This window comes from Cebus imitator, unplaced genomic scaffold, assembly GCF_001604975.1.
Source record: "Cebus imitator isolate Cc_AM_T3 unplaced genomic scaffold, Cebus_imitator-1.0 Scaffold203, whole genome shotgun sequence".
NCBI classification, from domain to species: domain Eukaryota; kingdom Metazoa; phylum Chordata; class Mammalia; order Primates; family Cebidae; genus Cebus; species Cebus imitator.
In genome coordinates, this window is record NW_016107518.1 from 1,753,547 (window position 1) to 1,781,498 (window position 27,952).

The window sequence follows — 27,952 nt, forward strand, 5'->3', positions numbered from 1 at the left end:
CTCGTTTTTAGAGAAGTTTTAGATTCACTGCAAAATTGAGCATAAGGTGCCAAAATTTCCTCTGCCCTAAACATGCATAGCTTCTCCTATTATTAACATCCCCCACTTCAGTGGTACACTGATTACAATTCAATAATCTGCACTGAGACATCATTACTACCCAAAGTCCATGGTTTATATTAGTGTTCACTCAATGTTGCAAATTCTATGGACTTGGACAAATTTATGACATGTATCTTCCATTACAGTATCATACACAGTAGTTTCACTGCCATAAAAATCTATGCTCTGCTCATTCATTGCACTCTCCTCCCAAACCCTGGCAACCACAAATCTTTTTACTAATTCTATAGTTTTGTCTTTTCTAGAATGTCATGTTGTTGGAATCACACCGTCTTTAGCCCTTTCAAACTGGCTTCTTTCACTTGGTAATTTGCATTTATAATTTCTCCAAGGGCATTATGGTTTGACAGCTCATTTCTTTTTCTTTCTTTTTTTTTTTTTTTTTTTTTTTTTTTTTTTTTTTTTTTTTTTTTTTTGAGACAGAGTCTCACTCTGTTGCCCAAGCTGGAGTGCAATGGTACAAACTTGGCTCACTGCAACCTCTGCTTCCTGGGTTAAAGTGATTCTCATGCCTCAGCTTCCTGAGTAGCTGGGATCACAGGTGTGGACCACCACGGCTGGCTAAATTTTATATTTTTAGAAGATCTAGGGTTTTGCCATGTTGGCCAAGCTGATCTCGAACTCTTGCCCTCAAGTGATCTACCCATCTCAACCTCCCAGAGTGCTGGGATTACAGGTGTGAGCCACTGCACCCAGCCTGGTAGCTCATTTCTTTTGGCAATGAGTAATATTTCACTGTCTAGATGTACACCAATTTATCCTTTCACCTATTGAAGGACATCTTCGTAATTAGGAATAAAGATGCTACAAACACATTTGCATGCATGTTTTGCGTGGACATAACTTTTCAACTAACTCATGTAAACACCAAGGAGTACAATTGCTGGATCAGATGTTAAGAGTGTGTGTTGTTTATGAGTTCTTGGTTTAACTCATCTTGTAGTCTGTAGGAGTATACCTCAAGTAATTTTAAAAGTAAAGGTATGTATGAAACTGTCTCTATTAAAAATACAAAAATTAACCAGGCGTCGTGGCATGCACCTGTAATCCCAGCTACTCGGGAGGCTAAGGCAAAAGAATCGCTGAACCTGGGAGGCGGAGGTTGCAGCGAGCCGAGATTGTGCCACTGCACTACAGCCTGGGTGACAAGAGTCAAACTCCATCTCTAAATAAATAAATAAAGTACATGAAGAATGAAATGTGAATGGCGTATTTTGTAAGAATATCTTTCTGTTGCATAGAAGTCACAAAGTCTGAAATTCTATTGATTGCTTTCTCTCTCAACAATGGATGGACTTTTTCAAGTCTATTAATTTTTGCATGAATGATGAACATGCTATGCAGAACAGCAGTAAGTATTATTTATACCTCAAAAACGGGATGCCTGTTTTTTTGTCAAGCCATTAGTGTGAAACAGGTTAATCTAGTCAGGAATTGAGCTGGGAATGGATTTTATTATTACAGTTACCTTAAGTATACCATAGGTTTCAAATTCCTCTACTGGGAGACTACCATTGTCCTGTGCTTAGAAGCCAGAGGGTTTCTCTCTCTGTGTTGTTTTCTTTCCTCTGAGTTTTCAACCACTCCTGCATACCAACACCACAGGATATCCCTCTATGCTCTTGAACTTTCCCAAACAGCAGAAAGCTTTTATTAGTTGCTGTGAGCTCATGGTTGGGGCAGCTAGAATTCTCCACTGTTCTGGTCCAGCCTCAGTCTTAAGTAGGCCCTGTGGCTCTTCTTCCTATGGCAGCCAAAATCTGCTTTGTATTTGTACTGGTCTTAAGTGGAAGTTTCCTGCTCTTCCCCTAGTAGTAAAAGACCTCTCCTTGGTATTGCTGTAGAATCCTGAGGCCCAAAATGATTTCTGCACCTTTTAGAAGTAAAAGGTTTTCTCTTCTACCCTTTCCCCAGCATTAATGGGTCTTTGCCTGCATCCTGGGGACAGGGGGGTTCCTCCCCTAAGAAGCACAGGGGTTTGACTTCTAATCTCCCTTCAGGAACTTATGAAATAAGAAAGTTTTCTGCTCCTCGTCCACTGGTTTAAGGCTTAAAGGGGAAGGGTCTGAGTAAACGGGAAGGCCTCTGTCCTGTCTCCCAGGCACAAAGGCCTCTCTGCAACTGCAGATCATCACTTCCTTCATCTCTAATCACGGAGATGGCTTTCTGTAGTCTCCTGCTTTTGCATCCACTTAATTGGGAGTACTCTGTGGAACCACAAGGAAAAGCATTTGCAAGAAAGTGTAAACTCCCTTTGTATATGGGCCCCCCAGACATTCCAAACTAGCCCATAGTTGGCCTTGTGGTTAAAGGCCTTTTAGTTAAAACTCTAGGAGTTTTCCTCTCACTCGCTTCTACAGTAGCCATCTCTCTCTCTTGTGTTCTGCCAAAAGTGAAACAATACACACAATCTATGCCTTTGGGGGGGTTGTATGGGGAGGATTGTCCTTTTTGGAATTTAGGTTATTTGGTTGCTGATACGGTTCAGCTGTGTCCGCACCCAAATCTCATCTTGAATTGCACCTCCCATAATTCCCACATGTTGTGGAAGAGATAACTGAGTCATGAGGGTGGTTTCCCCCATACTGTTCTCATGGTAGTGAGTAAGTCTCACAATATCTGATGATTTCATAAGGGGTTTCCCCTTTCACTTGACTCCCATTCTCTCTTGCCTGCTGCCATGTAACATGTACATTTTGCCTTCCACAATGATAATGAGGCCTCCCCAGCCACGTGGAACTGTGAGTCCATTAAACCTCTTTTTCTTTATAAATTACCCAGTCTCAGGTATGTCTTAATCAGCAGTATGAAAATGGACTAATACAGTTGTTTTGCATGCTGAGCTCTCTCAAGAGAACTTACGATGTTATAAATTACTAAGCTCTTTCTTGTGATGAGAGTGGGATTTTCTTTATACACCTCTTTATATCCTGAACAGAAGTGGAAATCTCCTTCCACTTTGATCTGTCTTCCTTTTCTATTTTTGTAAAGGTGTCACCATTCTCCTAGTGATAAGGTTTGGCTGTGTCCTCACCCAAATCTTATCTTGAACTGTAACTCCCACAATTCCCATGTGTCACTGGAGGAACCCAGTGGGAGGTGATTGAATTATGGGAGTGGGTCTTTCCTGTGCTGTTCTCGTGATAGTGAATGAGTCTCACGAGATCTGATGGATTGGAAAAGGGAGTTTCCCTGCAAAAGCTCTCTCTTTCCCTGCTGCCATATAAAATGTGACTTGCTCCTCCATGCCTTCCACCATGATTGTGAGACCTCCCCAGCCATGTGGAACTGTAAGTCCCAAATCTGTTTCTTTTGTAAATTGCCCAGTTTCAGGCATTTCTTTATCAGCAGCATGAAAACAGACTAATACACCTAGTTTCCCAGGACTTGGGTAAACCCTGTTAGTATCTCTGACTCTTCTATAACAATGTATGATGTACAATCAGTTGATAAAGTCTCAGTCAAATAAATCACTAACACCCCTGATATAGTTTCGATCTCTGTCCCTGCCCAAATCTCATGTGAAAATATAATCCCCAGTGTTGGAGGTGGAGCCTGGTGGGAGGTGTTTGGGTCATGGGAGAAGATCCCTCATGGCTTGGTGCTGTCCTTGAGATAGTGAGTTCTCACAAGATCTGGTTGTTTAAAACTGTGTAGCACCCCCCACCTCACTCTCTTGACTCTGGTCCTGCCATGTGAAACGCCTGCTTCCTGCTTGCCTTGCACCATGACTGGAAGCCTCCTGAGGGCTCCCCAGAAGCCAAGCAGATGCCAGCACAGCCTACAGAACTGTGAACCAATTAAACCTCTTCCTGTACAGCCTGCAGAATTGTGAACCAATTAAATATCTTTTCTTTATAAATTACCCAGCCTTGGGTATTTCTTTATAGCAATGCAAGAACAGACTAACACAATCTCTTTAGTAGGATCCTTTTTGACCAATTTCTTTAGTATAAGTAGTTATCATCTCACAATGGCCTCTTCTAACAATATTCCTTCAACCAGCTTGCACTGTGTCTTCCTCTCATTAAACTTGATTTCATCATCACACTCATTACGCATGACATTGTTTTTGATTATTTATAATCATGCAATCTGATCCTATTCTGCAGTTAAAGGCTACCTTACTACAGAAACAGGTCTTCTACTCTATTTCCATACTGATCCAGATTTTCCTTTGAATTAACATCTAGAAATCTTATAATTCAAGGCCTATTACAAAGGGGGCATCTTACACGAAAAAATTCCCTGATCCCACAGACAGAATTCCTCTCTTCTGAACTGTATGCTGCTTTATTTGTGATATAAAAATAACACTAATCTGGACTGCTATTCAAGTTTTATACATCTCTTACATCACTTATTATATTGTAAACTCCAAAAAAGCAGAGATCAGATCTAATAAATTGCTATATTCCTTCTTTTAGCTTTCCCATATAAATATTTATCTTGCAAATTAAAAGAAAACAGCAAAACACAAAAAAACCAGAATTAATAACATGACACTTGCTCTCCTTCTCATAATCTATGCATCTTTAATGCATGCCCAATAATGTCACTAAAAAATTTCATCAGCTCCTAAAACACTATTCTCAAAAAGAAAGAAGCAAACACACTATGACTATAAAGTTTATACTATCCAAATAGTTTCAGAGGAAAGCCCAATTAAGATTAGTTTAGGGACATCCTAGCATACTTAGCCATTTCTACTGTGACAGTTAGATTTGTAACAGTAATCTCAAACACAAATATACTGAAGTGTCTTTGCTTAGTTCCACGTAAATAAATATACCCCAAATAGCCATGAGGTTTACTAAGAAAAGTCACTGCCACAAGTAAAAAGAAATAAGCCTATCTACCTCACTAATTCTGCTAATGCCTTATTCGGTCATTGTGCTCAGGCATTTCACCAAGATGGAAAAATGGCACGCTTCTCCTAAAATCATTTTCAATAAACAGGGAAGGGTACGATCACTGACAAACATAAGAAGAAAAAAAAGCAGTTCTAATATTTTATACTTTCCTGTAAAAGCACTCTCAAGTATATTTTTCAAAAAATAGCAAATAAAAATCCTACATATATGTCATGTTAGTCAGAAGCCACAGTAGGTGCCATCTTTGCCAATTAGCTTCCCAGGCCAAACTACCATCATCAGAGAAATCTTCCTGGAGCCACACCAGCACCTGATTTTATTTGACTTGGATACAAAATCCGATGTCTAAAGTGGCATCTTTTTCATGTATTCTTGAGAAATGCTCAAAATGAAAAATGATTTAGTTGCTAAAACAAATAAATAATGCACCTAACAGGTACCCTTATCAATTTAATACAGAACTGTTATCCAATAATTCAACTTTTAGCAATTTAGTATAAGGAAATAATCACAAAAAAAGTTCAATACAGCATTGTTTATAATTAAAAAAAAAAAAACAGGTGCCAATCTAAATGTTAACCAATATAAAATCAGTTATGTAAAACAAAGTATATATGAAGTTGAATATATACTATTCAACAATAGACAATATTGATGCCGATCAACTGCTGACACAGAAAGATGTACACAGCATGCTGTTGCAAGAAACAGGAAATTATAAAACCATACACAGTATCCCCAGGTGGCAGGATTTGGAATGTGTGCCAGTTATCAATTTATTGCCTCTCAGCTCCAAATTCACATTTCATTGCCTATGCTGCAAAAAACAGAGTCACTTCTTTATATACTTTTCCTTTGCCAGCTGGGACACGTATTAAACTTTATCAATAGAAGGCAATGGAGATACAGTACAGAAAAAAGGAGTTTCCTTCCTGGTTCTAGTGTACTACCATGGCAGGCTCCTATAGCTAGCAGCTTCCTCTAACACCTGACCCACTGGGTAGTTTTGTAGCAGATTGCCTCTGGTGAGACACTTCACTGTGAGCAGTTTTCCCTAACTCTCAAGAAAGGCGATTTGGAGCAAGTTTAGACAGCAAAGCACCACATCAACTTCTCTGCCATCCAGTAAATCATGGTTATACCATCTCCAACAGGGTCTGGATCTCAGCCTTAAAAAGAGGGGCCTCTTCCTGAGGGCTCTATCTCAGACCTAGGGGCTGTAGTTGCTCCTGATAGTTGCCATGTTTATATTGTCTAGCATTCTCTTTACTTCTTACTAGTCAAGCCTTTGCTACTCTAATCCCAATATCAATGCTAATTCCTTATATTAAACCTCTGCTCAAATTACAGTGTGGGTTTCCTAACTTGAGACATAGGATGGATTTTTTTTCTTTATACTTTCATTGTTATATNTTTTTTGAGATGGAGTCTCACTCTGTCGCCCACTTGGAACGCACTGGCGGGATCTCAGCTTATTGCAACCTCCACCTCCCAGGTTCAAGAGATTCTCCTGCCTCAGCCTCCCAAGTAGCTAGGACTACAGGCACGCGCCACCACGCCCAGCTAAGTTTTGTATTTTTAGTAGAGACGGGGTTTCACCATGTTGGCCAGGCTGGTCTCAATCTCTTGACCTCATGATCCGCCCACATCGGCCTCCTGTTATCTGAATTTTTAAATAATAAACTTGGTTTTTTTTGGTGGTAATCAGAAAAGGTAATTTAATTGTATTCTGGAAAAACTAAAAATTTCAATGCAAACCATTAAGCTTTTCTAAGAAATGTGGATTTGATAAACTAGTGCCTATAATTTTAACTTCTGTTTGATATAGTAGTCAGGGTTTCATGAACGTTGATTATTTTGTGCCAAGAGCCCAGAACTGTTACTTATATGTAAGCAAAAAACAATGAGCTCTGCTTCCAAAGTTATTTAGTTTTCTCAATGTTTGAATGTTATTTTCTGCAAGTGTGTTAATAAAAGTGTAAAGAATTGGGGAAAAAAAGTTTTTTTATATAGGGCAGAAATATATTTGTGAGATTAAGATGAATAATTCTAAAAAAACCCTTAATATTTAAGACTCTATAATATTTAGTTTTTCTTTCCTTAGTAAAAATTGCTTTTCAACCTTATCCAAAATTGTGTTTCTAGGTAATTCTATGTAATAGAAATGATTTAGACTGCTATTCTTTTTCTCTTAGTTATGCCACATGTTGGCCTTTACTAACGGGTTGTCAATCATGAGGTATTTGGACTGACGGGTGCTCATTCATCAAGCACATGGCCTCTGGCATCTGACTATTTCAGCCCCTCTTACCATGTTCAAGGATTATCAGTTGGGCTCCAGCTTGTGCATTTCCAACATCATTTTCAGCAATGCACTGATAGAACCCTTCATCTGATTTCACCAGACCCAAAACTTGAAGATTATGTTCCTTCTGAAGAAGAAAGACATAAATAAAATTTCATGATTTAACTGATAAATACTGGATCAAAATCTCAAAAACATGCTCTTTTTAGGGAGGAAAAAAACAAGTAAAGTTTTAATGATTCAATTATTAAAGATTAGCCATCTAAGTACCTATTAACTCAATTTCATACTAAAGCATTGGCAAGGTACCAATTTAACCAAATAGAAAAGTACATACTGTCATTCACAATGAAGAACTTAATGCATAGGAAGTCATACTCTCACTATTTGCACATTTATACCTTTGCTTGGAAAAACATCTGGCACACAATACCATCTGATCATAGTTAAAGTCCAATTTGTGAATTCAAGGTATTATTTTTCTTAAGATTATCTGTAATATCAATAGTTCTAATAGACTACACTACAATAAATTAAATGAAGCCATGTGAGCTTTCTATAAACGAAAAAGTACTACATGAATGTCAGCTATTATTATTGGGCCAGGAGCAGTGGCTCACATCTGTAATCCCAGCACTTTGGGAGGCAGAGGCAGGAAGATTACTTGAGCCCAGAAGTTCAAGACCAGACTGAGCAACACAATGAGACCCCATCTCTATAAAAAATACAAATTTAGCTGGTCATAGTAGTGCATGCCTGTAGTTCCAGCTACTCAGGTTGGCAGGAGGATCACTTAAGCCCAGGAGTTTGAGGCTGCAGTGAGCTATGATCACACCACTGTACTCCAGCCAGAGTGAGACCCTGTCTTTAAATAAATAAATAAATAAAAATAACTATTGTTATTGGTATATTGTTTTAAAATTTTTTAGTTTCCAAATATTGATTTTAAAAGGGTATTTTAACTATAACAGATTGCTTTATAATGTTAAATAAGTATGAATTACTTTTTGTAACAAGAGATCAAGCATTCCAAAAATAGAAAATATATTTCTAAGAATGAATTATTTGTAATGAATCACTTGTAATTTGTAATGAGATATTGTCTTTAACAACTATAGTTATCATTTTTATGAATGTCATGTATAGATCTCAAGGTATGTCATTAATCTTTAAGACTAAAGCTGGATAGTTCTATTACTAAAATGTTAGATAATGATGATAATATTAGTATATAATATCTACTAGGCATTTACTATATATAACATATAGTAAAAAGCAATTATGGCTGAGTATTCTTAAATATATTTGACACTTTTAAAATGAATTTTTAAAAAAGAATCTTTATAACTATTGCTATAATTTTCTGACACTGGGTCATCCTTATTTTGAAGGGTCTGGGCAGCATCAGTATATGATTTCTGGTTAAGTTTTGTATAGTCAGTTGCATTCTTACGTATTATCTTTTCCAAAAGGATCATTTCTGCTCCTTGAACAGAGAGCTGTGAAGACAACTGGGGACACACAAACACGCATACATGTGTGTGCTAATCATTAAGCAGAAAATGGTGACAGCTATGATTAAGAGAGCCAGTGTATTCAAGTAAGAGTCTAGACTCTAGGCTTAGGTAAGCCACTGACTTGCTATGTGATCTTACATAAGCTACCAAAATATTTCTGGGCTCAGCTTTTTCTGGGCATCAGCCAATGAAGATATTATAATCTATGTGAATTTTTCTATGTCATTTGCAGTACATAAGCTAGTATATATAAGATAACTGATCTCTTGGTGACTACATTTAAAAACATCTCAAGGTTACAGAAATAAACATACTTCTTTGAAAAATACTTACTACAATCTTAAAGTAATCACTTGGGATAACCATATCCCCATTTTTGACCCACTTCACAGTTGGAGCTGGTTTTCCAGTCACTTCACATTCAAATATAATATCCATAGATTCGTGAGCATATATATTAGTAGGTTGCTTCAGGAATTCAGGTTGAGCTTTAAAATAAAAAGGAAATTAAGACATTAATTAAAACAAAAATAGGTAGCTATTCATATTTCAAACAATTTTTTAAATCATAAAATCCACAGGATTTTTACTCATTATTTGAAGCTTTCACATATTTGTGCAAAAGCATAAAACAAATATATAATAAAAATACATGCTAGGAATAGAATAGCTTTAAAAATGATTTGCTGGTACAACTGTTTTAAAGATAATTTCTGAGTTTCCTTATTTGGAACTATTTATTAACTTGACTATATATTGGAGAAACTAATGTCTAAAAATAAATATTAAAGACTACTTCCCTAAGATTTATACAATTTTCTAAGAGGTATAATTAAAATTCAAAGAGTTGATAAGACTTTCCTTTTCAATCAGCTTGATGAGTAAGAACAAAAAGTAAACAAATGTCACATTAGAGTCCTTCAACAGCTCACTCATGCAACGCACTCCTACCACGAACATCTCTCATGATATGCAACGGTTTTACAGGGTAACGGGGAAAGGATAAGATTATTTGAAAAAGTCTGAATATTCCAGCAGCTCCCTTTTCACATGCCCCATAGTTGTAAATTGCTGACGTACAAATAATAGATCATAATATCTTTAATTAGAAGGGCTGAAGAAGATCATCTAGTCCAGCATCCCACCTAATGATGTAATTTCCTATATGACATCCTTGACAAAGGGTCTTAATAATCCATGTTTGAAAAGTGTGAATGACAAGAACTCCCTACATCAAAAGCTGCAAGCTCCTCTACTGAAGGCTAGTTCTATGAAATAACAACAACAATGGCAATGACAGCAGCTTTATTTACAGTTGACCTAAAATCTGCCCAGCCTGCTGCGATTCTGATTGAAATTGTGTTGAATTTGTGGCAACCTGACATCTTAAAAATATTGTCTTCTTTTCTTTTCCCTGAACACATGTTTATCTCTCCATTTAAGTCTAATTTCTTTCATAAATGTTTTACAGATTTCAGTAAGCAAATCTCGTTCATACTTTGTTAGATAAATATCTAGGTATTTCAAATATTTTTGACGCTATTCTAAGTGGTGCTTTAAATTTAATTTCCAGTTGTTGTCTTCTAGTACGTAGGAATGAAAATGATGTATGTGTATTAACCTTTTATCCTGTGGCCATCCTAAATGTTCTCATTAGTTGTATCAGCTTCTGTAAATACAGTTTTGGGATTATCTACATAGACAAATCATGTTTGTCTATGAGTAGAGATAGTTTTATTTAATGCTTTCCAATCTCCCTTTCCTTTTTTAAAAAAGGAATTTTTTTGGCCTATTGAACTGTCTAGAGCAGGCCCTAGAAAGAAATCCAAACTAGCTATATAACTTAGGTAAAGAAAGAACAACAGTACAGAGAGGAGGTAGAACCCCAGGCAAGCATAACCTCCCCCAAGGAAGGAACGAATGTATAATCTTAAGAAACAACATACATTCACAGTGATGGAAGATCCAGAAAACATAAATTGGTACAACATGAAATCAGGGAAATCTATTAATAGCGAATTTGACTATCCTCCTATCCAATGACAAGCCATTTATATTTATTATTTTGTAAATTATCTATATAAATATGCTGCCATTTTTCCAATTAGAGTGTTCACAATTTTCTTATCTATATGTAAGAGCTTTTCGCATAATGAGAGTTATTATTTCAAGGCTCTCAGCTCCAAATCTGTCCTTCTTTTCAGTAGTGGATATGGACCTTTGTCAGCTGGTGCTTTGTTAACAGCACAGGGGAAACCGTACATCAAAGCAGAGTGATGGGCTTAATTTTCAGGTTGGAGGATGCTCTTCTTTTTGCCCCTATGGTGAGGCTGATTGTGAGAGACCCAGTAATGATCACCCTCCTGTAAGTTTCTCTAGCTTATTCCAGCATGTGGCTTTCTGTGCACCAGCTCTGATACACTGCATCCCATTGGATAGAGTCCTCCACACCAGCTCCAACTTATGTCATCCCAGTGGGCAATTTTCTGCTTAACATCTGTCCAGCCCACAGCACCCCAGCAGGTGCTTTCTGCACACAAACTCTGTGGCCTCCCAGTAGGGGATTTCCTGTGCCCCAACTTTGGCCCATAGCTATGTTCTTTGACAGCAGCTACACTTTCTCCACTAAGGTCCAAACAAGAGCCTTCCTGATTTCTGGATTCTCTCCCTCAGCTCAAGAGGTAGTCATAGCTAATCCCTATATTTACTATTTTTGTATTCTTTAGTCCTTTTTGCCCCTTTTAGTAAGTAGATTTTAATAGTTAACAATTCTTTTTTTTTTTTGCAGTGGAGTCTCACTCTATTGCCCAGGCTAGAGTGCAATGGTGCGATCTCGGCTCACTGCAATCTCCGTCTCCCAGGTTCAAGCGATTCTCGTGTCTCAGTCTCCCAAGTAGCTGGGATTACAGGCGTCCACAACCATGCCTGGCTAATTTTTGTATTTTTAGTAGAGATGGGGTTTCACCATGTTGGCCAGGCTAGTCTCAAATTCCCGACCTCAGGTGATCCACCCGCCTCGGCCTCCCAAAGTGCTGGGATTACAGGTGTGAGCCACCGCAACCAGCCATTAATAATTCTTTATATTAAATTTTCTCTGTTCAAATGCCTAGTGTAGTTTCTTGGCTCCTAACTGAGCCCTAACTAACACAGTAAGCTATGAACCCCTTGTCTTCATGCTGCCAATATTTGTTTCCTCTTTTGTCTTGAACTTATGACATCTATTGTAACAAAGTTTTATGTTTTCACACAGTAAACTTGTAAGTCCTCTCCATTTTATCATCTGTATTTCACTAGTTTTACTCCAAAAGCTTTCCCTTCTTCAGTAGTATAACAACATTCACTTATATTTTCTTCTAATATTTCTATGAAACAATCTAAACTTACTAAGTATCCAGCTTTACATTTTTCTAAGTGGCAAAATCAGTCATCCCAAAAAGAATGACTGATTTGAAATATTTAATACTAAAATCTATGTATTCTTGGGGGTTTATTTCAGGACACCAATTGGTTTCATCCATCTGTCTATTCCTGGGCTAGAATCATAAAATTATTATAACTATGCAATATGCTATAGTATATGGTGGAACAAATATTCTTCCTTTATTTCCTCAAAATTTTTCTAACATGTTTGTTTAGTGTTCTACCCCCCAGATAAATTTAGACTCGTCTTATGTTAAGTTTCTCTGTTCCTTCTCAAAGCAAACAGACAAACAAGAACTTAAGAGTTTTCATATGAGCTGCAATCAGTTTAGATGCAGGAAAACTGAACATGCTTGCAATTGTGAGTCTTTCTATTTAGAACAAGGTCACTTAAGCTTACAATAAAACTTATGGGAGGCTACTAATGTGGACTGAGCTGCTACTCTAAAGATCAAACTAAACACAGTGAACCAAAATGAAGTCACTTGTGCTGAAGTTCCATATCACCAAACTGAACCTAAGTTATTTATCTTTCCTTCTAAGAAATTAGGAGAGAGTATGTGTAAAATCCCCAAATGAGACAGTTTTAGCCAACATAAGAAAGTCCTCTCTGCTCTGACCCTTACAATGAAAGTAATATGAAGCAACTGATGTTAGCCAATCTACTTTCAGCATGTCATTTCTTTGTTCAGCTACCCTGCAAAAACTAACTGTTCTACCTGCCCAGTGTAGTGCTTATCTAGTTCTTTAGATGAAGTAGTGCTTATCTAGTTCTAGTTATCTAGTTCTTATCTAGTTCTAGATGTAGTGCTTATGTAGTTCTTTAAAGAACTACTAACTGTAGTTCTTTAGATGAGATGCTGCCTGACTCATAATTACAATTAAAAGCCATTATATCATTTAACTACATTTGTAAAAATTTTGTCTTTTGAGTCTTAGATATTCTTTGATAATGATTTATTGTAAAGCAGTTGTAAAAGCTAGGAGTCAAGAGACATAAAGTTGAGTTCTGGTTCTACCACTGGACATTTTGCTAAATACAGGTATCAAACCCTTAGGTTACTAAATAAGGAATTCAACTAGACTATTCCTAAGTACACTAAGATCTTTAGCGAATGATTTATAACTTTAATATATATCTTTGATGTGTGACAACATATCAAAGCTAACACTCATAAGTGCTTTCCACTTATAACCATTTAGTTCCCATACGATTCTGTTAGTTACATTATTTCCATTTTATAGACAAGGACACTAGTACACAGAGAAGCTAAGTAACTCCATAGCATAAGGCTTAGTCAGTGACAGATCTGACTTTTGAATCTAAGCAGTCTGACTTCAAAAATCTGTATTCTTTTAAAAAACTTTTATTTAAGAGAACAGAATAAATCCCATGTACCCATTATGTTGATTCAATAATTGTCAAGTCATGATCAATACTGATTCATCTATGCCTTAATCCATTCCATTCCCAACTTCTATCGTATGCACAATTATTTTGAAAAAAAAAAAAACCTCCAGGTATTACATTATTTCATATATATTTGAAATATTTATATATATATATATATATATCTCTATAAGCCAAGAACTCTCATTTCTAAACATAACCATTATACCAACATTAGGCTGGTATCTAAAATAATTTCTTGGTGGAATGTGGTGGCTCATGTCTATAATCCTGGCACTTTGGGAGGCCAGGGCAGGCGAATAGCCTGAGGTTGGGAGTTCAAGGCCAGCCTGGCCAACTTGGCTAAACCCTGTTTCTATTAAAAATACAAAAATTAGCCAGGCGTGGTGGTGTATGCCTGTAATCCCAACTACTAGGGAGGCTGAGGCAGGAGAACTGCTTGAACCTGAGAGGTGGGGGTTGCAGTGAGCTGGTTTTGCACCACTGCACTCCAGCCTGGTTGACAGAGCAACACTCAAAATAATTTCTTAATATCACCTATCACCCAGTCAGTATTCACATTTCACTACTTAGCCAATGTTCTCACTCTATCACCCAAACTGGAGTGCAGTGGCGTGATCATGGCTCACTACAGCCTCAACCTCCCAGACTCAAGTGATCCTCCTGCCTCGGCCTATCAAGTGGCTGATACTACAGGAATGCACCACCATACCCAGCTAATTTTTTGATTTTTTGTACAGAGAAGTTCTGACTATGTTGCCCAGGCTAATCTCAAACTCCTGAGCTCAAGCAATCCTCTTGCCTCAGCCTCTCAAAGTGCTAGGTTTATAGGCATGAGTCATTGCGCCTGGCCTATATGTTCTTAAAAATGATCTACTTTATTCAAATTGGGCAAACAAGGTGCATTCACTGGTCCTGTTTCTTAAGATTTTTTTTTTTCATCTACAGATTCCTCTTTATCTTTTGTTTGAAATGTGTTTAAGAAACCGTCATTTGTAACATAAGGTTTCCCTGCTATCTGTCTTTAGCTGACAGTGCCACAGTGGTATTTAACATGTTCCTTCTGAAAGCTCACAGTTAAATGTAGAAACTTGATTGGAGTCAGGCTAATTTTTTTTCCCCCTGAGACTACTTCAAAGGCAGTTCCACGTGCATCCATCTGGAGGTTCATCATGTGTGTCTATCTCTCTTTTGGTGATGTCGAGGAAGGAAACCCCTTCCTCCTGAGCTTCTAAGGCCATTTCCCCTTTAGACTTCTACAGTGCATCTCAAAAGGAGAAGTTAAAAGTCAGCCAGAGGAGGAACCAGTTGGTGCTTCTGGTCAGGTCTAAAGGATTAAACCCCCTACTGCTAACCACAACCCTATCTATAGATCTCTCGGACATGGTATGGAGGAACTTTCCCTGGAAGGCATTGTTCTTGCTCAACTGCTCAGACTCCCACCTAGTCACGTCCCCCACGCTCTCGACCCTCTCACATGTGCACCTCTCAGACTGTAAGCCTTTAAAAGAGGACAGGATTTTCTAGTCAGGGAGCTCGGTTGTTGAGGCATCTATGCCGCAGCAGCTCCTGGCCGAATACAATTACCACTTCCTTCTCTGTTCGGTGTTGGAAAGGTTTGTTTGCGGCCCTCCTGTTTCAATGTTAACAGACTTCGGCTATCACTACCTATTAGGAGTTATAAAATATTAATACTCTCATTCTATCACTCATTCTATGAAGAGACACATGCCTTACATTACTTAACATCGTATTCTCTCAGTTATTAGAATAACTCCACAATTATTTGGTGATCCTAAAGTACAGTTCTTTGAAAAAGGACAGAAGAAATGCTTGATTTTTTTCCCTTCACATATGTCTTCAAAACAGTGAGCTGGTTTTCTAATAACTCCCACAAAGGTGATTACTGAGGATTGTTCTTTAAGTATTAAGTGCCCTTAGTTTAAGATATATTTGTTTTGTTTCAATTCACTGAAGGTGTTACTCTTATTTCTTAAACTATCCCATAATTGACGAATGGAGGAAGCCAAACACACTGAAAGCTGGGTCCTTTCTGACATGATTTCAGTTTATGGTCACTGCTCTTATGCCCTTTTTGTGGACAAAGTCAGCGATTATGTATTTTTTAAATATAAACTTCATCATGATTTCCTACTGATATTTCCAAGTAAGTCCAAGACTATAGGTTTTAGTTGTATCTTAATTTTACATCTGTATCTTTCTCTCATGCCAAAAATCTCTGTTCTCAATGACACTAACATAATTACTCACTTGCTTTACCCTACACCCATAGTCTCAGAATAAATATTTGTACCAACAATATGATAACAGAAAACGACTGAAGATTTTTTGCAGTTATTTCTGTCCTTAGAGTAAATCCCACTAGGTACATTATGGTCCAATTACAATTTTAAATTCATATGGAATTGTAACTTTTACTTAGAATTGTAACTTTCTGTGTGGCTGTATCACCAACTGGATATACCTTTAGAGCCACTTGATTCATTTTACTTTCCATTTTCAGGAACTACTTTGTAAAATTTTACACCCACAAAGAGAAGATATATTCAAACAAATCCACCTTCTAACCCTGTTTCTCTCATCCCGTATCCTCCTTTACCCTATTGGTAACCATTTAAAAATTTTTAAGGTTTATTATTCCATTATGAAAATTATAAGCACACACTCACACCCACACCCACAATTTGTCCTTGCTCCTCTTGTTTAGATTACATATGATAGCATACTATTTTTTTCTACCTTCAAAGCCCATACTCTTAGCTACTGAGATATCATGTTTCCAAAGAATTAACATATTCCTTGAGTCTAAAGAACTGAAAGAACTGAGGCTCCACCTAAGGCAGAATAAGTAATTACTCTGGAAAACACAGCAAAATTCTCTTCCAAAGGAAAAAAAAAAAAGTAATTTTAGTATGCATTTTTAGTAAACAGACTTTCATAGACTATTAGAAAAAAATCATCACAAGCAATGTTCAATTAATCATTACTTTCCTTTTCATGAATTATAAAATAATGCTCTTAAAATGTTCTCTGGATTTTAAGTACTCTGTAGATAGTATTCACACCAATTAAACACAATGTAAGAGCAGATGTTTGTGGTTGGGAAGTTAAATTGATAACCAGAGAACAAATGAGTCAATTACCATACGAAAATAAGTGTTGTAATGGAAGATTATGCATTTTGTTAGCAAAGAGATAATTAAGATTCAAATCCTCTTTGACAGCTCCCTATCCCTTCAAATGCCATCATCATTTCAAGAATAATTTTAATTGCTAAATGTACAAGTAGAATTTAATACTAAAACATATTATACTTGCAAAATTCTTTTACTAGAAACATCACTTAATTCCATCACTGTTATGTAATGCTGAAAATTGCCACTTATTTCAAATAGAAAACAATATAGGGCCAACACCAATGTTTCAAGGTTACTTTATTATGCTGTGATTGGGAAGACAATGTTTTTCATTTACATTAGCTCTGAATTGTTGGGAGTTTCTATTGTTTCATTTTAAAGGTTTATGCGCTGAAATTCTTATTAAACTCTATAAGCAGAGAAAGAAATCAATTTTGTCCATTTTATGTTAAACTGCTTATTTTGCGTAATTCACAAATTTACATCTACATCCTTAAAAAAAAAAAAAAAACTCCAACAAATAAAAACCAAGCATTTAACAGTCTGAAACCCAAAACCCCTTCAGGGATTTTGACAGTCTAATCACAAGTCTGCTATTGGTACTGACTCAACTAACAAAGTAAGAATGTATCTGAATTCTGACATTTCTTGAGAAAGTTCCCACTCCAATGAAGGTGAGCAGGTTTCTTCTCAACCTCCAGGAGAAACAGGTGACATCATAACTGTGAAGTAATATTATAACAATGTTGCCACTCAACTATGAAATTACATTTCTCTTCTTTCACCCCAACCCTGCCCCTAATCTCACTGCTTTTTCCTTACCTTAAACTTCAATTTGGCTCATCCATCTGACCCTAATTAAAAGTATTTCTCAGCCAGCGCAGTGGCTCATGCCTGTAATCCTAGCACTTTGGGAGGCCAAGTCGGGTGGATCAGGAGTTCAAGACCAACCTGGCCAACATGGTGAGACCCAGTACCTACTAAAAATATCAAAATTAGCCAGATGCTGTGGTGCATGCCTGGAATCCCAGCTACTCAGGAGGCTGAGGCAGGAGAGTCAACTAGAAGGCAGAAGTTGCAGTGAGCCAAACCTGCACCACCACACTCACAGTCTGGGCGACAGATGGTGATTCCATCTCAAAAAAAAAAAAAAAGTATTTCCTTAAAGAAGCGTTTCCTGACACACAGACCCTCAGTTTTCCCTGTTTCTAGCCCTTTGCTGCCCTATTTACTATTGAAATTCCAGTGGCCTAAATCATAATAGGTGCTCCATGTATATTTTTTTTTCAAGGACTCTCAGGTTTCTTAAGGATTCAGTGTTTTGTATCATTCTTTCTCCTAAATCCACTCTTGAGTGTCTGACTTTCTATATGAGTTTTAAATTTTGCTTTTAAATATTTACAATGATGTAAAATTTTAATAAACATGAAATTTCAGCACCAACATTTATGCTCATGCTTACATGTTAGCTCTGTGATCACAGGATTTAATTCTAATGCAATGGTCCTCAAACTTGGGATCTTAGGGTCTAAAGCTCTTAAATTAGAAAAACTGCACTCTATATATTAAAGTTTTATTTTGAAAAATTCACAAAAATCTTTATTAAATATAGGCTTCACTTCTTTAACAAGGTTACACGTACTAATCTTTGCTTGATGTCTCAATATTGTATGCATATACAACATCTAACTTATCCATTCATTCATGTTGGAAGTAAATGCTCATTCTCCAATGTTGCCAAGAAGAATTGGCACTCAGACTAAGTTTTCTCAGCAAGGCGATTTTACTTTCCACAGAAAGGGTACCACTCACCAGCAGTGTTGCCACAAAAGTGCAATGAACAAAAGAAAGTTGAAAATATTTATCCTTTATGCAGCTGGGTCCCTATTGCTGTGTCCTGCATCCATCGGCTGGAGCCGGGCCTCACAGTCTAAACTAAACCTGATTGGCTAATACCTTAAAACTTGCCTAAATAGGGAAGGGACAGAAAAGAACAAAGAAAAGAAGTTACTTATAAAAGACTTGACCTACCCAAAATAAGGAAAGGTATGTGTTACAAATTAAGACATGCCTGGGCCTGCCTGAGCATGTGTGCTAAGAAGCAAATAGAGTCAGGCTTTTTAATGCTAGAGAGCAAGGAGATAAAATATGCTTCATTTAAGGAAGAACTCTGCTATATCCTTCAATTCATCATCGTACACTTGCGTTGTTTCCATGTTTCAGCTATTGTGAATAATCCTGCCATGAATATGGATGTATAAATATATTTTTAAGACCCTACTTTCAATTCTTTTGAATATGTACCTGAGATGGAGCAGGAATCCTGAAAGGGCCTATGGGCCTCCCGAACCCCCAGCATGGAAATAAAAGAAAATCTTGAGTTCCTTCAAGAGAAATTCCAGGCCCCTAGCTGGCCCTGAGAAGCAAATGAGCAACTTGATAAGCAAGACAGTAACAGTAGCTTAAAACAACAGCCAAGGAAGTCAGAGTCATGGGATGTTTGGCTCCACATAGAAACTAAAGTAACATCTTAACATATGTCCCTGAGTTGTTTTTCAGAAACCTGGACCCCATCAAATGGATCTTTTGGCATGTAGACCTCAGATAAGGGGGAACTGAGGACTGAACATCTTTGTCCTAAAGCTATTCCTGAGGGACCTAGGGGAAGTCACACTCATGAGCCAGAGCTAATAGTCTTTTCTGCTGACCTCTAAATTTTAAAACAAAGCTGCTCTTCCTTAAGCAACTGCAAATCTGAAAATCTTTCAATCTACCTATGACCAATAAACCCCACTTCAAGATTTCACGCCTTTTAAAGTCAAACCAATGTATAATCTCCATTTATAGCCTTATGATTTTGCCTATAAATTCTACTTTCCTGAAATTTCCCCCTGCCTCCTTGCTCACAAGCAATTGAAGAGCATGAGCTACCCGATTCTCCTTGCTTTGTGTCCTGCAATAAATGCCTCCATTTCTCTTGCTGAAATCCCAATGTCTGTGTTTAGCTTTGCTGCACTGGGTGGGCAGACCAAAGTTCAGTTTGGTAACATGCCCAGAAGAGGAAACTGGTGGTTCAAATGGTATTCTAGTTTTTCATTTTTTAAGGAGCCACCATACTTCTTACCAGTGACCATACTTTTTGCTGTACCACAAGTGCACAAGGGTTCCAATTTATCCATATCCTTGCCAACACTTGCTATTTTCTGCTTTTAGAAAGAAGCCACTCTAACAGGTATGGGGTGGTATCACTGTACTGAGAGAGGACAAAGGAAGAAATCAGTGAGGCAGGCAGTTAGGGTGGGTCATTAGCTGAATTATTTCATAAAGAACATACTGAAAAATCAAGCTGCAGGCACATATAAGGAAACTTGCACAGGAGGGCTTGCCTAAGACATGTCCACAGACACACAGATAAGAAAGGCTACACAGGTTGCTTTCCCAGACATGTCCACAATGGAAAATCCCATCTCCTGATACATGTGCAGTAAGGGGAACAAAGCAATATAGAGTAACTCAAACTAAGCGTCTGCATGTACATTAGGAGGATGGGGTAGAGCTATCAGAAATTTGCCACCTTATGTAAATGAGATGCCCAGCCATTATCGGTTTCTTATAAAAAGCATTTGCATTCAACTGTAAAAATGGCAACCCTCTTCTGGGCCCCCTCTCTGCTGTGGAGAGCTTTCTTCTTTCCCTTATTAGACTTTTGCTCCTACCTCACCCTTTGTGCCCATGCCCCTTAATTCTCCTGGTTGTTGAGAAAAAGAACTCTGAACTCCAGGTGATACCTCACAAGAGACTGCTACATTGTGGTGCACTGGTGAGACTGTAACAGTACCATATATGTTTTTGTACCATTTGATATTTTACCGTGCTTATTGACTATTTGAGAAAATTATTGACTACTGGATGGTTTGAGTTTACATGTGCTCTGATTCTCCATACTGATCTACAGTTGGTATTTTTCTGTTAACTGATAGTATTATTTGCTTTCTTTCTCCATCTCTCTACTTTCCTTTTTATCATTTTCAAATTTAAGAAGTTGAAAAGTACTCAGTATAAAAGGTGTACAGACACATAAAACACAAAAGCCCCCTCTTTATCAAGCTTCAAATTTCCTGCCAATACCAGTACCCTCCCCAGAGAGAAATGCTATTCATTTTTGGTGTGTGAACTATCCAAACATTTTTTGTCATATTTAAAACACCTCTCTCTCTCTCACACACACACACACACACACACAAACACACACACACACATATACTCTCTCTCTCTCTCTCTTTCTCTCTCTTTACCCCCCCTTCTCCCTCTCCCTCTCTCTTGTTTTTAAAATATAGATTGGAGTCTAGGCAACATAGTGAGAACCCCGTCTCTCCAAAAAAAAAAAAAAAAAAAAAAAAAAAAAAATTGGCCAGATATGTGTCACATGCCTACAGTTCCAGTCACTCAGGAGGCAAAGGCAGGAGACTGCTTGAGCTCAGGAGTTCCAGGCTGCTGTAAGTCAAGGTGTTTTTGTATTTTAGATTTTGATAAATATTGCCAAAGGCTGTATACATTTCATATTCCTGTCAGAAAATAACTATCAATGAAGCAATTTAACATTCTACTGCAGGTCCTAGCTAATTTAATGAAACAAGAAAAAAAAAGCTGGGCACAGTGGCTCATGCCTGTAACCCCAGCACTTTAGGAGGCTGAGGCAGGTAGATCACCTGATTTTTCAATAATGTTACTGCGTTACTTAAAGAATTTTTAAAAGAAAAATAGAAGCCAAAAGAATAAGCTGAAAAACTACTAGAATGAAATACAAATCTCTGGAATAAATAATTAAAAATTTTTTTGCTGTCACTCACATTCTTATGCAACAACAAAATAGAAAATATAAATCTAAAACCTAATTCATCATAACTACAAAAGCAATAAAATAGATATGCACCTAACAAGGAAAGTACAAAACCTTGAAGAAAACTATGTAATTTATTAAGGAAACAAAATATTAAAGAGTGGCCTGGTTTGAGTCCATCCTGTATGGCTATTCTCTTAAGCAGTAGTTGTTCATTTCCATCTGATTTCTCTCCCATCTAAGTGTGTGCCACCACCCCATGGAAGATTCGGTGGACATGAATATGAGCCCCCAAGGCCTGGGGACCACATTTTTCACTGTGAATCAAAAGCTGACAAAGATTACCACCTTAAGGTGGTAATGATGAAAATGAGCATCAGTTATCTTTAAGAATGGTCAGCTTAGAGGCTGGTGCAAATGATGAACTGCAGACTGCTGACACAGAGACAATGAATTACAAAGGCAGTCCAATTAAAATAATACAGACAACTAGCCAGGTGTGACGACTCATGCCTGTAATCCCAGCACTTTGGGCCCAAGTGGGTGGATCACTTGAGGTCAGGAGTTCGAGATCAACCTGGCCAACACAGTAAAACCCAGTCTACTAAAAATACAAAAATTAGCTGGACATGGCAACACATGCCTCTACAGGTATTGATCGACTTACGACCTATGCAACTTACAACCATTCGACTTTACGACCACAATCGCTAGCCACGACTGCTCCGCTGTAGATTTTTGGAAACACTACAACATTTTGATGTGTATCAAGAATATCACTACCGCCTGGAAGACTGTGACGACAAAGGGCATGAATGGCATCTGGAAAAATTGTGTTAAGCGCTGTTAATGATTTTGACGGATTTGACAGTGAACATGAACTTGAAACGATTTGGGAAAAAATAGTAAAACTCATAAAGACCTTTCTTTGGAGTGTGAAATGGAAGATGTCAAAGAGTTGCTAGACAAAGAATCCGGAGAACTTACAAATGAAGAGCTAATCAAACGGGAAGAAGAAAGAGTGGCGGAAGAAGAAAGAAGAGAAGCAGAGAAAGAAGAGGAGGAGCCAGAAAGAAAGTTCACCACTAAGGGATTATCAGACGGTTTATCTTTACTGAATAAACTTCTTATACATTTTGAAACAATGGACCCAAACATCGAACGATTTGCAAGGATTGAACGGACGGCGCACGATGTGTTTCGTCCGTATCGTGAAATTTATGAAGAAAAAAAGAAACATACAATTCAGACAAAGCTCACCATGTTTATGAAAAAAACCAACTCCGGTAACCCCAACTGCTGCCTCTGATGACGATATCAACTATCCGCAGCCATGCACCAGCAGCCAATAAAATGTTTCGTACATGTTTATATATTTTGATATGTTTTGCAATTGGGAAAATGTTTCCTATGGTATTTTTTATGCCTGTATTTTGTATTTTTGTATGCACCTGTACTTTGTAATTTTGTATGTTTTGCAAATATTAAACCAGTTGTACTGGTAATGCAGTGTTTTACTTAAACCTGACGAATGTAAAAATAAGAAACAAAATGGTGTAGAGATGATACAAATGGCATAAAATGAAGAAAGAAAATTATGATATATAACAATAATGAAAGAAAATTATGATAAAATATGACTTAAAGATTTGTATAACATCATTTCACAGTACTGTACATATAGCCTACTCAACTTACGACCAAATTGTGTTACGACCGGTTTGTCGGAACCAATCGTGGTCATAAGTTGAGCACTAGCTGTAATCCCAGCTACTCAGGAGGCTGAGGCATGAGAATTGCTTGAACCTGAGAGGTGGAAGTTGCAGTAAGCTGAGATCACACCACTGCACTCCAGCCTGGGCAACAGAACAAGACTCCATCTCAAAAATAATAGTAATAAAATAAAAAATAAAGTAATACTGGCAACTTCAAACATGTCTGTATAGCCAGTGATTTCCCCTGGAGGCTTTGAAAATAACACCACATGTGGTCTTACGGTTGAAGTGTGCTTCAGGGCCTATGCATATCACCGTAGCTGGGGAGGGAGGTGCAGAGGCTTAGAAGATCAAGAGGAGGAGGACATGAAACTCTCAGGTACATCTGGAAAGCGATCTGTCCCTGGAGGTGGTAGCAAGGTTACCCATGTTGGGGGGAGGGAGGAGATAGGAATAAGTTCCAGTGAAGAAATCTTTGAGACACTCCAGCCAAAAATGCACAAAAATCAAATCAGAATGGAAAAGATTCAAAACCATCAACACCAAGATCAAAAGTTCAAGAATCCTTCAAAAAACAGGAGAAAAAAAAGACTTCCTAAAACACCAAAATGACCTAGTTCTGTAGAAGACATTAGAGCAAAAAGGCAAGCAAGTACAGAAAAAGCTGGATTTCTCTCCAAAGTGGAAGCCAAGTTTGTCAATTACATAAAGAATTGCTTCTGGATGACTGACCAGGAGGTAATTCAAGCTCTCTGGCAATGGAGAAAGTGTCTTTAAGAAAACAGTTTAAACAATTTTAAAAAAATTTTCCATCTTATTTCACTTATATAACAGTTGATACACAGTTGTCCTTTTTATAGTGTAGAGTGAGAACTTTCCCTAATATGTTTGATAAATGTTGTCCAAGTTCCACTGCCAAGAATGTGTTGTCCAAAATGCCTGTTTAGTTTTTAAAGATGGAAATCCACCCTTTGCTTGGATTTAAGCATGTATGGAATGTTATGATAGGACACAGTAGTAGCAGTGGTCAGACATGGAAATGGTGGGGAGATGAGAATGTACATATGAAATAGCCTTGGTATTTTAGTAAGTAGCACTGTTTCTATTCAAAAAATAATGGAGGCACAAATACAGATGCAAATATGTATGAAAATTTTCATATGATTAAAGTGACACATTAAATCAGGGAAAAGATACATAACTCAATAAAAAAATCTTAGAAACTGTGTAATCACTTTGAAAAGAATAATGTTGAATTTATATCTCATTTCTTATACCAAAATAAATTCCATATGTATAAAAAATGATTAAAACCAAATGTTACCACAAAAGCACTAGAAGACGACATGAGATTTAAAAAAACAAAAAAACCAAAAAAAACCATAATCTTAGAGGAAGGACTAAGTATGATATAAACTTGGAAGCCACAAAAGAAAATTTAAACCTACTGGCTGGTGATACTGTGAAACCTGTCTTTGGACTTCATCCTGGTTTCCTGACACAGAGCCCCTAAATTTCTTGGAATTTCCTGGGTGATAGGAGGAACTTTTGTCCTGTAATAAGAAGAGTCTTGATGGGGTACTGGATAACCTCAGGATGGGGGCTAACAGTGGAACCAACCATCAGAGGGCTGGAATTTTCAGCTCCGTTTCCCAAACTCCAGAAGGGGAGATGAGCACAAGGTTCAATTGATCACCAGTGGGCAATGATGTAATCAATTATGCCTACATAATGAAACCTCCATGGAAGCCCATAAGAGCAGGGTTTGAGAGAACTTCCAGGTAGCAGAACACATGCAGGTTCCTGAAGGGTGGTTCCCAGAGAGGACATGGAAAGTCCATGCCCCTTCCCATGTACCTTGCCCTGTGCTGTTTCTTTTTACATTTTGTAATATCCTTCATATTAAATGGCTAAATTTAAGTAAGCAATTCCCTGAACCCTGTATGTCACTCTAGCAAATTAGTAAAACCCAAGGAAGGGGTCATGGGAACCCCAATCTGTAGCTTAGTCAGTCAGAAGTTCTGGAGGCCCAGACTTGATTGCCATCTGAAGTGGGAGGCAGTCTGGTGGTCCTGAGCTCTCAATCTGTGAGATTTGACACTCTCTCCAGTGCTACATCACCACATGGAAATGGTGAAGAGGCAAGAATATACATATTGCCCATTGTACTAACAGACCCAACACCGACACACAAAGGTGTGTGTCATATTCAAAAGACCGTATCTCAAACACTGAAGGAAAATACCAAATTAACTTTCTATTTTCATAAAAAATGACTTACAAAATCACTGACATATGAGGAGACAATGAAATAAAATGCAGCAAAAACAAATACTACCCATAAGTTTATAAGGCAATATTTTTAAAGTGTTTTTGTTTCTGGATTTTTCGTAACGTTTGTAGCATTTATCAGCTTTTAAAAGCTAATTTATTGTGCTTTCTTTCCTTGTTCTAAATAACTCTACATTTTGTACCTAATACGGTATTCACTGCTTTTTTTTTTTTTTTTTTTTACATAGAATCTTGCTATAGCTGCCCAGGTGGAACTCAAACGTCTGGGCTCAAGCAATCCTCCTGCCTCAGCTTCCTAAACAGCTAGGATTACAGGTGTGTGTTACTACACCTGGCTACTCACTGTCACACACAAGGCTTCCAAAGTAGTTTTCACTGCAGCCCTCACAAAAGCTGAATCTGCTCCTAAGGATGAAAATCTCTAACATTGCTTGTTCTATGTATTATGCTATTTTTACACATCTCTTCGCTTGAACAGGCACAGAATATCTCTAGAAGGATAAGAAGAAAATAATGATGATGGTTGCTTCTGTGGAGGAGGGCTGGGACAGAGCAGTAATATTTTTTCTACATATCTTTTCTAGAACATCTTCTGCACATGTTATCTATAGAAAACATTAAATTTAAAATAAAAATGAGACCAAGTGTGATGGCTCATGCCTGTAATCCCAGAATTTTGGAAGGCCAAGGCACAAAAAACGCTTGAGGCCAGGATTTCAAGACTAGCCTGAGTAACAAAGTGAGACTGCCATCTACAAAAAAATAATAAAATAATTTTTTATTATTTTTTGGCAGTGGTCCCAGCTACACAGAAGGCTAAAGCAGGAAGACTGCTTGAGCCCAGGAAGTCAAGACTGTGGTAAGCCATGATCATACACTGCATTCCAGTCTGGGTAACAGAGTGAGACCCTGTCTCAAAATGATGATACTGATACTGATAATAATAATAATAATAATAATAATGTCATAATAGTGGAGACAGACACAAACCTGGCTACAAAGACTTAATTCTGTAAATATATCAATCATAATTCTTTTGAAATGAATCTGTAAATTCAATAAAATGTCATTTAATATCCCAAGAGAAATTTTATCAAAATTTAACAAGCTGAATCTACAGGCCATCTAGAAGAAAAAACGTTTAAAAAAAATTTTTTTTGAGACAGAGTCTCACACTTTCTCTCAGGTTGGAGTGCAGTGGGGCGATCTCGGCTCACTGCAACTTCCACCTCCTGGGTTCAAGCAATTCTCCTGTCTTAGCCTCACAAGTAGCTGGGACTATAGGCCTGAACCACCATGCCCAGCTAATTTTTTATATTTTTAGTAGAGATGGGGTTTCACCATGTTGGCCAGGCTGGTCTCAAACTCCTGATCTCAAGTGATCCACCTGACTCAGCCTCCCAGAAAGCTGGGATTACAGGTGTGAGCCACCACACTGGGCCCAAACACTGTTGTTTTTAAAGAAAAACAACAAGGTATCCTTTTAACAAAATATCAACAACTGAAACATGATGGTATTGATGCAGGAATTGATAAAGTTTTCAATGAAACAGAGTTTGGAATAAGATCCACAGAATTTCAGAAATTTCAAGGTTTTCTCCAAGACGGCTGACTAGAGGCATTTCCAGCATATCTCATCCACTTAGAAAAACCAAAATAGTGTGTAGACAAACACTTTGAATATATTATCCAAGAGGGAGCATGGGAGTTCAAGAAAAAAGCAAAAGGAAACTTCACAAAGTCTGGGAAGGAGAAGGAAAACAGGTAACTGGTGTGGCTAGGGCTGGCTGAAAATCAGGAATGAATCCTCAACAGGGGAGAGGGTGAGTGAGTGTGTTTCTGCAGTTTATGTTGTCACAGGGGAATTGTACAATCCAGGCCATGGGAGAGCACCTTGACCCTCCTGAGTCCTGAATCTCACCTGGGGAGTGACTGGGAGACTGAGAAGGAACTGCTCCAGGGAAGTCCCATATATTCCCTCAGACATAGGCAACTAGAGTAAAATGCCATTCTCAATCCCAGCTCTTGACAAGCTGTGGGTGGTGTCCTGGGAACTAGTGGCAGTGCCAGGCTTTGGTGTCAGAGGCTCAGGCCGGGGCTTGAAGAACTGGGGCTCAAGCAGAAGTCTGAGCTCCTGCAAACCAGAACTGAGAAATAAACTGGTATAGGCTCCAGCAGCTGATACTGAGACTGGGGTATTCCCCTACCCTTTTGGGACCTGAGGAGGAGGGGAGTTGCCATGGAGGCTTGGGATTAAGCAGGGTTGTATCTTCTAAGGCCTGGAACTGACTTACAGA

The 27,952-nt window shown here is 37.8% G+C and overlaps 1 protein-coding gene across 9 annotated transcripts in view; it reads right to left on the reverse strand.

The window, feature by feature from the left end:
• NEO1 (neogenin 1) overlaps nucleotides 1-27,952 on the reverse strand; it is a 250,771-nt gene that overhangs the window by 103,700 nt on the left and 119,119 nt on the right. For all 9 annotated transcript variants that reach the window (XM_017548071.2, XM_017548070.2, XM_017548077.1 and 6 more), the window contains exons 6-7: nucleotides 9,153-9,307; nucleotides 7,309-7,429 (exon numbers count right to left, since the gene is read on the reverse strand). In XM_017548071.2, coding sequence (XP_017403560.1) covers nucleotides 7,309-7,429; nucleotides 9,153-9,307 — 276 coding nt within the window. The remainder of the gene's footprint in view (nucleotides 1-7,308; nucleotides 7,430-9,152; nucleotides 9,308-27,952) is intronic.